The sequence below is a fragment of the Lactuca saligna genome, chromosome 2 (genome assembly GCF_052625555.1).
Source record: "Lactuca saligna cultivar CGN05327 chromosome 2, ASM5262555v1, whole genome shotgun sequence".
Classification (NCBI taxonomy): domain Eukaryota; kingdom Viridiplantae; phylum Streptophyta; class Magnoliopsida; order Asterales; family Asteraceae; genus Lactuca; species Lactuca saligna.
In genome coordinates, this window is record NC_136418.1 from 6,750,695 (window position 1) to 6,764,388 (window position 13,694).

The following is a 13,694-nucleotide window of genomic DNA, read 5'->3' on the forward strand; positions in this document are numbered from 1 at the left end:
ATCAAACTTATTTATAAATCATCATTATTACAAATAAAAAGCTTCAGAGATTTTGTAAAATAATTTGTATTGTAGAACATTAACTTCATTTACAAAGTCCATCTACTAATTTATTATTTTTAATGGTTGATTAATTCAGGTTCTTTGATTTTATCAGAAATATTTGTTTTATTTTGGATACACCACTCCACATTGGTTAGAGGGATATTTACGTTTGTCTCTCATCTTTGTTGTTGGGTTTAACTTGTGTTTATGGTACTCGTTTGTCTCTCATCTTTGTTGTTGGGTTTAACTTGTGTTTATGGTACTCGTTTATCTGTATCGTTAGCTATAACTTCTCTCTGTAAACTAACAAATGAAATACATATAACGGCTAGGGTTTCATATTATTATAAAAAAGAAGTACAAATACAATGAAAAGGAAAGACATAATATATAGACAAAATAATTAGGGTTTCCTAGCGGAAAGGCCCAATCATAAAACCCAATACAAAATAAAGCCCAAAATATTATTAGGTTAACATCCCCCTTCAAACTCACAATGCAGCAGCAATAAGCATTGAGAGTTTGTCAGACAGAAAATGGAATCGAGGAGCAGTCAACGGCTTCGTAAGAATATCAGCAATCTGCAAAGAGGAAGGAACATAAGGAAGGGAGATAGTGCCCTTCTGGAGATGATGACGTGTGAAATGACAGTCGATCTCAATGTGCTTTGTGCGCTCATGAAACACTGAATTCTTGGCAATCATTATCGCACTCTCGTTATCACGATACAAAGGGTAGGCTGAGAGATGTGAATGCCCATATCTGCAAGAAGCCATCTCAACCAAACAATCTCACAAGTGGCGATAGCCATGGCTCGATACTCAGATTCTGTAGAAGATCGAGAAACAACATCTTGTTTCTTGCTTTTCCATGATATCAATGAATCTCCAAGAAAAACACAATACCCAGTAATGGACTTACGATCATAAATATCACTATCCCAATTTGCATCACTATAGGCACGCAACTCAAGAGAGGATGAAGAAGGAAACATAAGAGTGCGGAACTGAGTACCACGTAAATATCTCAAAATACGAAGAACAACTCCCCAATGAACAGTAGTAGGAGCAGTGGCAAACTGGCTAACCACATGAACTGCATGAGCAATATCCGGTCTAGTGACAGTCAGGTAAACCAAACTCCCAACAATGGTACGATAAAGACTTGGATCTGATAATGGGACACCATCAGTTGGAGAGTACTTTGCATTACTCTCTATAGGCGTATCAACTGTTCGATTATCCGTGAGTCGTGCACGTTCAAACAAATCTGAAATATACTTCGTTTGAGATAAAAGATAACCCTTTGGAGATTGAGCAACTTCAATCCCCAAGAAATAAGGAAGTAATCCCAAGTCTTTCATAGCAAAACGGTGAGCCAAATCATGCTTTAAAGACTCTATACCATCATGATCATCACCAGTAATAATCATGTCATCGACATACAAGGAAAGAATAATCCGCCCTGCATTCGTACATCGAATAAATAGAGCCGAATCATGGTTACTTGGTTGAAAACCAAGAGAAGTAATCACCGTAGAAAATTTCTCAAACCAAGCACGAGGGGCTTGTTTGAGGCCATATAGAGCCTTCCGAAGTCGACAAACTTCACCTGGTCGGTGAGCAATATCAGGGGGAGGAGACATGTATACTTCTTCATGAAGATCGTCATTCAAGAAAGCATTTTTGACATCCATTTGATAAATCTTCCATTGACGAATGGAAGAAACTGCAATCAAGGTGCGAACAGTCGTCATTTTTGCAACAGGAGCAAACGTCTCCTCATAATCCATACCATACTTTTGCGCGTACCCTTTCGCAACAAGTCTGGCTTTATAACGCTCAACGGATCCATCAGACTTTGTTTTGATTTTATAAACCCAACGACAACCAATCGTGTGTTTTCCAGGTGGAAGCGGAACCAGATCCCATGTATGAGTCTGATAAAGAGCTGCAAGTTCCTCAGCCATAGCGGTCTGCCAAAGGGGATCAGAAATGGCCTCTTTATAGGATGTTGGCTCAGAGAGACAATGTACATTAGCAATAAAAGAGGAAAAAGCCGGTGAGTAAGAGGAATAGACAAAGTCAGGAAGCTTTGTGGACTTCTTATTACGATAAGGTCTCGATGGAGGGGGTATTGATGATTTGTAGGCAGAGGATCAACGATAGTTGTTGGATCAGCCACATGTGGTGAATCAGCAGCAAGTGGTGGATCAGTGGCATGTGGTGGATCATCAATGTCAATGCTAAATGGATCAATGGTATAGAGCTCCTCTCGGGTTGCATCATGTGACTGAACAGGAATGCTATAGAATGGAATATGCTCCAAAAAGGTGACATTGCGAGATACATACAGTTTCTGATTTGAAGGATCATAGCACCGATAACCTTTCTGACCAATACCATATCCCAGAAAAAAAACAAAGAGCTGATTTTGAAGACAACTTATTTTTCTCTACATGAGGCTTCAAGACAAAACATGTACACCCAAACACTTGTAATGAAGAATAATCTGGGAGTTGTCCAAACAACATTTCATAAGGAGACTTCCCCGAAGTGTACGCAGTAGGAATGCGATTAATAACATAAGTAGCGGTATGAACAGCTTCTCCCCAAAACATATTGGGAACTTGAGCAGAGAGTAGTAAGGATCTAGCAGTTTCTAGGAGATGTCGATGTTTTCTTTCTGCAACACCATTTTGTTGAGGAGTGTCTGTACAAGATGTTTGATGTATAGTGCCATCAGATGCCAATAATTGTTTAAAATCATTGGAGGTAAATTCTCCTCCCAGATCACACCGAAAACATTTTATGATAGCAGAGTGTTGAGTCTTGACAAGTGCTCTGAATTCACTATATATGGTGAAAAAATCAGACCTGTGCTTCATAAAATAAACCCACGTATAACGAGTGTAATCATCAATGAATGAAACATAATAGTTAGCTCCTGACTTGGAGGTTATTGGAGAGGGACCCCACACATCAGAATGCACAATATCAAAGGGAGCAATAGAACGAGTGACACTTTTATTAAACGGTAAAGCAAAAAATTTTCCCAGTTTACAACCACAACAGACAGAAATATCATCAAATTTCAAAGAGCCTAACACACCAGTGGAAACCAAAAACTGTAAACGAGACGCTGAAACATGTCCCAAACGAGAATGCCAAAGATAAAAAGGAGACGATGAAGGGTTTAAACGAAAAGACGACAAATCGACACTAGATGCAGCAACATCAACAACATGTAGCTGCTCCAAGACATAAAGCTCCCCAAGTCTACGGCCTATCCCAATCACCCTCCAAGACCGAATGTCCTGTACACAGCAGAATGAATCAGAAAAGAAGACTCAACAACCAGATTTACACAACTGACTGACCGATGCAAGATTCAAAGCAAGTGTAGGAATGTAATACACATCTGTTAAAGATATATAAGGAGTGACAATAGAACCAACACCCTCTACTGACATGGGTGTAGCACTAGCAGACATAACAGAGACAGGTGTACGAGAAGATAATGAAGCAAAAGATGAAAAATGTGGTGACATGTGATGAGATGCACCAGAATCCAATATCCACAAGGATGAAGGAATACCTGACGTGTTGGATGAAGACAGACCTGAATGAGACATGGAAGCTGACATGGCAGTTGGATTGGTAGCTAACAACTGTCTGAACTGCTCAACAATCTGTGGATCCAAGGCTGATGGTGGTGTGAAATCTGTTTCATTCTCAACTGAAGGTGTAGCAGCAGCGTACTGTGCTGGCCTAAAAGATGAAAAAGAGGGACGTGACTGTCCAGAAGACTTGTTCTGCTGTGAAGACTGAGAGTATGCTGGTGATCTTGTTTGTTGTTGCTGTTGATTTCCCTTGCTTGTCAGTAAAGGACAATTTGCCTTCCAATGGTTTTTCTTCTTACAGAAAGCACACTCATCAAATGCAACTCTGGGACGATTTTGGTTTGAAGATTGGGGTCGTTGTGAAACAGCAAAGACAGCAGGAGTGGCTGTCTTGGGAGCTTTGTCAGCATGGGACTTGATACGAGTTTCTTCAGCAATCAACTCGTGAACAACCGAATCAACAGTGGAAAGAGGTGTACGATGCAAGATTGATCCACGCAGACCTTCAAAATCTGAACGTAATGCCATCAAGAACTGAACCAAACGTTGCTCTTCCCTTCTATCAATATAAGGCTTAAAAGCCTTCAACACATCAGGTTCTGTAAGAGCTAACTGATCCCACAAATCCGACATAGCTGCATAAAATTCCTGAACACTAAGATTGTTCTGTTGGAGGGCTCGAATATCAAACTCTAACTGATACTGCTTTGCAAAGTTAGACTGAGTATACAACCTAGCCAAGTGATCCCAAACCTCCTTTGTCGTGTCATACTTTGCCAACTGAGTACCAATAGACTGGATGACAGAATTATTAATCCAAGTAATGATCTTGGAGTTATCAGTCTCCCATGAATCCAGTAAGGTTTCATAATTAGCGGCCTTCTCGTCTGTTGGTTTCTTCTTGTCACCTGTAACAATCCCCCACATAGTCTTGCCCCGCAAGAAATTTTTCATAACATAACTCCAATAGGCATAGTTTTTGCCATCAAGTTGAATACTAATGGACTGAAGAGAATCATCTCTTGGGGCCATTTTTCAATATCAGTCAAATAGTAAATACGAGTAGTAGCAAAAAAATGATCAAGATCTCGAAATCAACAAAGCTAGACGAAAACGAAACCCTCAAAACCGACAAACGAACAAATCAAACCAAACCAAATACAGAAACGAGCAAAAAAGGCATACCCCAAAATTGCAAATGGTGACAATGAACAGTACACATGAATAGTGCTGATGAATAGTAACCATGAACAGTACTCGGCGGTGAACAGTGTCGATGAACAGTACTCGGCGGTGAACAGTGTCGGTGGTGAACAGTAACTCCGGTGAACAGTGCTCGTCCCTGATGAACAGTGTCGATGAACAGTACTCGTCCCCGATGAACAGTGTCGATGAACAGTACTTGCCCCTGATGAACAGTGTCGATGAACAGTACTCGCCCCAAAAAAACGAAAAACTACAAATAATCAACCGAGCTCTGATACCATGTAAACTAACAAATGAAATACATATAACGGCTAGGGTTTCATATTATTATCAAAAAGAAGTACAAATACAATGAAAAGGAAAGACATAATATATAGACAAAATAATTAGGGTTTCCTAGCGGAAATGCCCAATCATAAAACCCAATACAAAATAAAGCCCAAAATATTATTAGGTTAACACTCTCTTATCATTTCCAAAAGGACTAGTCATCTCCAAAAAGTAGTGACTTTGGAAATGTAGTGCGAAACCTAAACTTTAGCCAAATTACATTAATTTGCAAAAGTAGTCAAAGTTTACTCATATGGTCAGAAAAGCAATTATACTGATTAAAGTAATTTTGCAAAGTTGTGATGATTAATTTGGGATAATGGATCTGATTAATTGCTATTTTAGTAAATATCTCCAAAATATATTTAACATAATTTTGAGATGGTTAGAAAGGTAAGGGGACAATGGAAGGTGGAGTGTGGGGTATGTGATGGTTAATAATTGTACCAATAATTTAACAAAGGCAATTCTATGGAAATCTACAATAAAGCAAATACGTATATCTTAGATTCATTTCATTGAGTAAGGTTGTATTAGCGTTTTCCCATAGACATAGGATTGTACTATCTAAAAATAGACATGAAGATAAACTTTTTATAGTTCTACACTCTATGATAGTAATTGAAGCCGAGATTAACTGCAAATAATGATTTTCAATTTTGTTTATCTGATTTTTATTGCTTTTTCTGTACACCCATTGTTCTTATAAACGCAAATTCATGCAACTTTCGATGAGTCATCAAGCACAAATGTCATAATTTTGGTTCATTTTGAAAACATACAAAAAAAAACCATGGATTATATAGAAATGCTTGTAAATTAACATTACTAAAGAGAATACCAGCTGGAGAATTAAAGAATGGTGAAGTGGGAAAAGCATAAGCATTGAAAGGGTTTTGGTATTTATTCTATTCTTTGCTGTTCAATTTTTTTTTAAAAGGTTTTGGTGAGATTCTTACTAATTCTTTATTTGTTGTCTTTTCATTGCAATTTAAGGAAAACTATTTTTTTTCAATTGCCTTATAAGTACAAACAAAACATATTAAGAATATAACGATTAGAAACTTATTTGTAGGCATATAGTAACTGAAAAGCACATATATTAAGTACTAGTTTATAACCCGTGGGAACCACGACGACTAAATTAATTAAATTTTTATAATAAAAGACTCAAAACTAATAAATAATTATTTTAAATAAATTATTAATTAAGCGATATTTTTTAGTTATATAAAATTATAATCGTTGATTCAAATAAATACATAAAATTATATCACCTTATAATCTATATTAATTTTATTTTATTTTTTATTTTAATGTTATTAGTTTAATGTAATTAGAGTGAGAAATTTAAAATAGAGAATCAATATGTTGACAAGTGACATGACATTAAGTAAGAGGTCTAATAGGATGACAAATAACCAAAAAAAAAAAAAAAAAAAAAAAAAAAAAAAAAAAAAGACTAGATTAGTATAGGAAGATTTTCTTTAAATCTAATTCTATCTTTTTCCATGTGATGTTTATAAGCAAATGATTACAAAATCTGTTTTGAAAAAAAAAAAAAAAAGTATTTTAAGAAGGTATTTACAATTCCATTGTAATTTGAACTTGAGAAATTAAATTGGTTCTACTTTTTATACCTACATATATGCCTACCCACTAATATCATGAGACTTGTCATACTTCTACAATTCCATTTAATTATATTTGATATCCCTAAAATACCCTTAATGAACAATTAAAAAAAGAACAAAAAAAAATCACGTAAGATGATGCAGATGAACGTGCATAGCAGACCTGCAATCCCGATTCCTTCCCAAACCCTTCTTCTCGTCTATTGTTGCCCATGACAATTGCTACTCCAGCGCCACCAACAACAATCACAACAGCAGGCAGGAACAATCACAGCAGCAACAATCAGGTAATTTTTGTTTTAATTATGTGAAGGTACTACACACGTAATGGTGTTTGTGGGTTCTGACTATTTTTATTTTTTTGTTAAAGACTTTTGTTGATTGGAACTTCGTTTACTGTTTAATGTGCTATTTTTCTTGATTTATCATGTATTTAGATTTTACATATAAACCAACGCTTGTTAATTCATCTTACTATTAATGTGGTTGTAATTTTATCTAATATTATGTAAAACGTGTCATCTAAAGTAGGCATTATACAAAACAGTTTTTTTATTTTTTTTTATCATTTTTTTATTTTTTAAAGAAAAGGAGGCCTTTGTGTCTTTCATGATTTTTAAACATATGTCAAAATCTTGGCCAAGAGTATGTTTTCTATGGTAATATGGTATTCTATCTTTAAATTACATTGATTCGTTTTTGTAGGTTATGCTGCTTTATTATTGATAAAATCTTTGGTTTATTGTTAATAAAATATTTGATATTTGATCAGTATGGAGGCTGCAATTTCAGTTGAAGGGCATACAATTCTCAATCCTCAAGATCAAAAAATTCATAAAGATGGAATGAAGTTTGATTCGGAAGAAGACCTTTACAATTACTTTAAAGCATATGCTTTCCAGATTGGATTTGGTATACGGAAATCTAGTACAAGAACAAAAGATTCTTGTGCTAAAACATACTATTCGCTTGGATGTGCTAGAGGAGGGGTATATGTACCTAAAACAAGCAAATCATATAAAAAGTCTTTTAAAACAAACTGTAAAGCAAAAATTAGTGTAATAGCATATGGTGATGGAAGATGCATTATCTCTAGTGTTTTTCTTGAAATAATCATACTTTAAGTCCCAAAAATCTCGTTTCCGGCGATCACATAAGAAAATGGATTCATATGCTAAGAGAAGACTTGAGTTGAATGATTATGCTGGAATTCCATTAAATAAAAGTTTTCACTCGTTAGTTGTTGAAGCAAAAGGGTATGACAATTTGCCTTGTGGCGAGACAGATTGTAGATCTTACATCGCAAAAGTAAGATAACTAAGACTTGGGCTTAGGGATGTCGAGGCACTTCATAATTATTTTGTCTGTATGCAAAAAAAAGGAGTTCAAATTTTTTCTATGTGATTGATATGGATGATGAAGGTCATATGCGAAATGTATTTTGGGCAGATGCAAGGTCAAGGGCAGCATACGAGTCATTCAAGGATGTTATTTCATTTAATAGCACATATTTGACTAACAAATATAATGTCATTTGCGCCTTTTGTTGGAGTAAATCACCACGAACAATCTATCTTATTTGGATGTGTTTTGCTTTCACAAGAGGATACAGAAACATAGGTATGGTTATTCAAGTCATGGTTAGAATGCATGAATGGACGGGGTACCAAAAGCAATAATAACGTATCAATGTCGATCAATGCAAGGAGTCGTGACACAGGTATTTCCTGAATCTCATCATCGTCTTTGTCATTGGCATATTATGAAAAAGATTCCTGAAAAATTAAGTAGGTTGCCTCAATAAAAAGTAATAAAGAAGACTCTAAAAACCCTTGTATATGAGTCTACGGATACTCAAGAGTTTGAAGATTGGTGGTGCAAGCTGGTTGAAAAGTACACACTTGAAAAAAAATGAGTGGTTCAGTTCTTTATTTAATGATCGAAGGCGTTGGGTGCCGATATATGTAAAAGACAACTTTTGGGCAGGGATGTCTACTACGCAAAGAAGTGAAAGCATGAATTCTTCTTTTGATGTGTATGTTAATTCTAAAACCTCATTACGACAATTTGTTGAACAATATGACAACGCGTTGAAAAGCAAGATTGAGAAAGAAACTAAGCCTGATTTTGAGTCGCTTAATTCTTCATATAAATTAGTAACTGGGTTTTATTTTGAGAGAGTTTCACGAGGTGTACACGAATGCAATTTTTAAGTTGTTTCAAGATGAGTTACGAGGTACGTTGTTTTGCAATTCTTCATTGGAAAAAGTGGATGGTGCACGATATGTATTTCATGTCACATATGTTCTAGAAGGGAAACATGAAGATTCTAAAAAATGAGTAGTTTATACAGTTTGTTATGATGAGAGTGCATGTGATATAAAATGTTCTTGTTGTTTATTTGAGTTTCGTGGAATTATTTGTAGGCATATGGTGAAGATATTGATTGAGAAGGATATTAAATAAATTCATCCACAATATATTTTGTCTCGGTGGAGGAAATATGTGAAGCATGGACACTACTTACTGATAAATTGTTATGAAGATTTGATGAGTGGTGAAAACGCTAAACAATTTGATCACTTGTGTTCAAATTTTTATGAGGTTGCGCATATTGCTAATTCTCGCGAATAGTATTAATACTTGCTAAGTTGTATAAATATGGCTAAAGAAAAGTTAAACAATGATTCAATTTGGGGTTGTAGTAGTAACGTAAATTTGGTAGTTGAAGATGTTCATGTTTCAGACTCGACTACAAAATTGTTACAACCCTCGCAAGATCGTAGTAAAGATCGCCCACCATCCAAGAGAAAGGAATCTAGAGTAGAAAAGGTTATAAAAAAGAAAAGAAAGAAAAATATAATATTTTATCTATTTAGATTTTTTATTTTTTTAATATAGTTTATAATAATTGAGTTTTTTAGGTACCTAAAAGAACGGAGAACATACAACAAGATCAAACAGATGCAAGTCGTGAGCAATAAGCAATTTCATATAATGATGACTCGAACTACCAGTTTGATCTTAATTTACCAGTTTGAAGAAGAAAGAATAAGAGGAAGGTGGAATTAGTATAAAACAAGTTTTATGAGAAAAGAATGATTTTTAGTTTTAGTTATTTTGCGATTAATGATTTTGAAAGAACTGATTGGCATTGTGATAGTATTAGGAATTGGATTTTTTGATTTCAAAATTAGGGACACATTGTTCATTTATGGAATAATTGAGATTTTATTTGACAAGACGATGAGTAAAGGGTGTTTTGGTCCTTTTATTATGTAACGGGGTTTGTCTAATATTGTGTAATTTTAATGTGTAATTTTTTGAAGTTTCCTATGATGCATATCGATAGAGTTTTACTTGATACATACAAATGGAACCAATAATAGCAATGGACTTTAAAAAAGAAACCAAAAAATAGCAATACACTTTCAAAAGAAAACGAAAAATAGCAATGCACTTTCAAAATAGAACCAAATGGTAATGCATGTTCAAAATAGAACCAAGAATGACAATGCACTTTGAAAATGGAACCAAGAATGACAATGCACTTTGAAAACATAATGGAATCTTTGGCCGTTTTTGTCCAGATTTACAAAGTAAAATTGAGGGGCATTTGTGTACAAATGAGAAATGAAACTAATGGACATTTGATTCCAGGTGCAAAAATACAATTCATGTAAAGTATTTACAAAAATAAACTACATTGCTTTATTAAACAATTTCCGAAAGTGAGGGAACCTTTTAACCACCCCATGTGTCACAATGTATTAGCTCAAAACAAGAAGTTTTAATATTACTTTTGGAAAAGGAAGTCGAGTTTGTTTAGCCCGTATACAAGAATCACAATTTTCTATGTTAACTACGCTACCAATAGATTCAATATGATGTAATTTAGAAGAATGACCGAGGCGCTTGTGCCAAATTTCAGAATCGGTCTTAACCGCCATGATTGCAACCTTCTTATCCATCTCTTCCATATTGTATAGACCATTCTCACATCTACCCATGCCAATCAGCTTCCTCGTAGGTAAGTCCTAGATGAAACAAAAATCAGGAAAGAATGTCATGTAGCAATTAAGACTCTTAGTAATTTTACTAACTGACAAAAAGGTTGCATCTAAAGTTAGGTATATAGAGTACATCATCTATTTTGATGTTATATGGAAGGTTAGCATTCCCAACTCCTTGAACAGGAACACTATCACCATTTGGTATTCTAAGTGGCACATCATCTTTTGAATTTCTTAAATAAAAAAGAACCTAATTATTACAAGCAACATGCTCAGTGGCTCCTGAATCGATTACCCATGGAATGTTGAAAATGCGCTTACCAGCCATGTTAATCTCAGGTTTTTGTGTCTCACTTAGTTGCTTTATCAACTTGGTGTATTGTTCCAAGGTTGAACCTGGTATTGGATTGGAATCAACTTCAACATTTGCTGCCTTTGGCTTTGTCTTCGCCTGATTTTGTTAGTCTCCATTTGCCTTTCGTTGACGTGTTTTCCACCACTCGGGATAACCGATTTTCTCAAAACACCCATCAATGGTGTGACTGGTTTTTCCAGAATGTTTGCACTTCAAGCTTTCACGGTTTTTCTTTTCATTTTGGCTTTTCTCGGTATTCAACTGAGCATTGATTTGATAGGCAACAGCATCAACATTCACTTTTCTTGCTGTGATGATGTTGCGTTGTTGTTCATCTTCAGCAACGAGATGATAGGTGGTGCCGAGGGATGGCATGGGCTTCGTGCTCAGTATTTGTGTTTTAATAGTCCTAAAGAATTTCATTGAGTCCCATGAGAAACTCATAGACCCGTTCCTTCTCTTTGGCCTCAAAAATTCTTTGCCCTAGATCACAGGTACACTTGCCACAAATACATTTGGGAATGGGCGAAACCGATTAAATTTCATCCCATATCCATTTCATCTTGGTGTAGTAGGTTGAAACAGAGGCCTTTTCTTGTCTTAGACCAGTCAAGGTCCGCTTCAATTCATATGCTCGAGGAGCACTTTCTTTTCCAAATCGCTCTTCAAGGTCGTCCCAAATTTCTTTCGCAGTATTAGAATACTTTACGCTATTCCTGATGTCTTTCTCCATGTCTGTCATGAGCCATCCTTTTATAATAGCATCACTTTGTTGCCATGGCTTCAATTCTGGTGAGTCTGGGGTCGGTTGAGCAATAGATCCATCAATGAATCCTGCACGGTTTTTAGCAAACAAGAAATCCTTCATCTCTCTAGACCAATAGGAATAGTTGTTGTCGGTGAGGCTCTTGTCAACGTGCTTCTGTCTTGGATAGTCATTGGGGTGGATGTAATATGGCGTGTTTGGATTGGAGGAAGGGTTGGCTGAATCGTTGTTGCCGCCGGTGTTGGTGACAACACCGTCGACCATGTTGATTTAGTTGTGGATCAATAGACCCACTCTGATACCATAAAGAATTGATAATTGAACTTAAAACTGGAAAAATATGTTCCAGATTCTGTATCTTTGTTAAAGCAATCGTAGGTTCATATATATAGGACAAAAGCTTGTGGAACAAGCAAATAAAAGATAACAACTAAAAGACTAGGAATAAGGAAACAATAATCCTAATCTAAAAGGATTAATATAAGTATATAACTATCGGATAAAGATATCCAACAGGCTATGGCTTCATACTTTTCCTTTGAGTATTTCATGAAATCATATAACCCTCCGAGCATTTTATCTATTCCAGCTTTGGGTTTTCCCTCCATACTTTTCCAAATCTTTTTCAATAATTGTATGGCCTCAATTTCCATTGCAACTTATTCCATTTTCATATGCAAGACTGAAATGGAAACAACAATCAAATAATGTTGAAACTTGCACAAATTCAATGAAAATCTGGAATTATACTTTTAGAACAAGGAAAAACAAATAAAAGTAGATGGCTTTATTTATTTTTTTTTTGAAGCGGCAAATATAAATATTATAATTTACTCCTAAACTAACACCTAATTTCACCTATGTCCACCACGGGACTTGAACCCTCGACCTCAAAGAAAGAGGGCACCACCTGATACCGCTAGGCTAGAAGCCCTTTTTATCAAATGCTTTATTAACATGTAATTTAATCTATCATGTTCTAGTTGATGTTAGGTTTTATAGGATTCAAACTACAAGTTTTATCAAATGCTTCTTGATGATGGAGTAATTCAGAAATTATTTTAAATTGTTTTATGTCATGTTTTTTTTTTGTGTTTTGAATAATTCAAAGCCATCTGGGATGTTGAATTCGGGTCTTATGCCACTAGGGGTAGTTGCAGTCTTTTTAGCACTCTTTGAGTTTAAATAGGTTAGTAGTATGTACGTTGAGGGATCCACCCCTTCTCTTTAATCCAGTCAATAAAGCTATAAGCTTTAGGCAATCTTTGTGCTCTGTTTTTTTTCTTGTTACTGTTCCATTGCCAAACACAGGTTGAAGGTTTGTGAAAAACCAACATTTGGTATCAGAGCGAACCTCGTACATGCCTAAGTATCAACCCCGAAAAGAAGAAATGACAGGAAGCAGCGACAATGGGAATGGTGACAAAGACAGGCAAATTGCAACTATGGGGCATGGGCAATAAAGATGATGGTGTTTTATGTTGGCCCAAGGTGTTTGGGATGCTGTAGAACCCAGAACACCCAACTCCCTTGTTGAAGCAAAGAAGGATAACATGGCCTTGGATGCCATCTATCATGGAATACCTGAGGATTTGCTCTTGACATTGGCGGAGAAGAAGACCGCTAAAGAAGCCTGGGAAGCCCTCAAAGTTATGTTTGTAGGGGCAAATAGAGTCAAGGTTGCCAGAATTCAAACACTCAAGGTTGAACTTGAAGCCATGAA

General features: G+C 35.7%; 1 protein-coding gene across 1 annotated transcript; it reads right to left on the reverse strand.

The window, feature by feature from the left end:
* Nucleotides 1-11,740: 11,740 nt before the first annotated feature.
* On the reverse strand, nucleotides 11,741-12,235 carry LOC145029485 (uncharacterized). The gene has a single exon (XM_078978003.1). The coding sequence runs from the start codon at nucleotides 12,233-12,235 to the stop codon at nucleotides 11,741-11,743; it is 495 nt and encodes a 164-aa protein (XP_078834129.1).
* Between the last annotated feature and the right edge of the window lie 1,459 nt (nucleotides 12,236-13,694).

Bases quoted from the DNA above. Each gene is read 5' to 3' on its own strand.
- LOC145029485 (XM_078978003.1), bottom strand. From the start codon at position 12,235: ATGGTCGACGGTGTTGTCACCAACACCGGCGGCAACAACGATTCAGCC.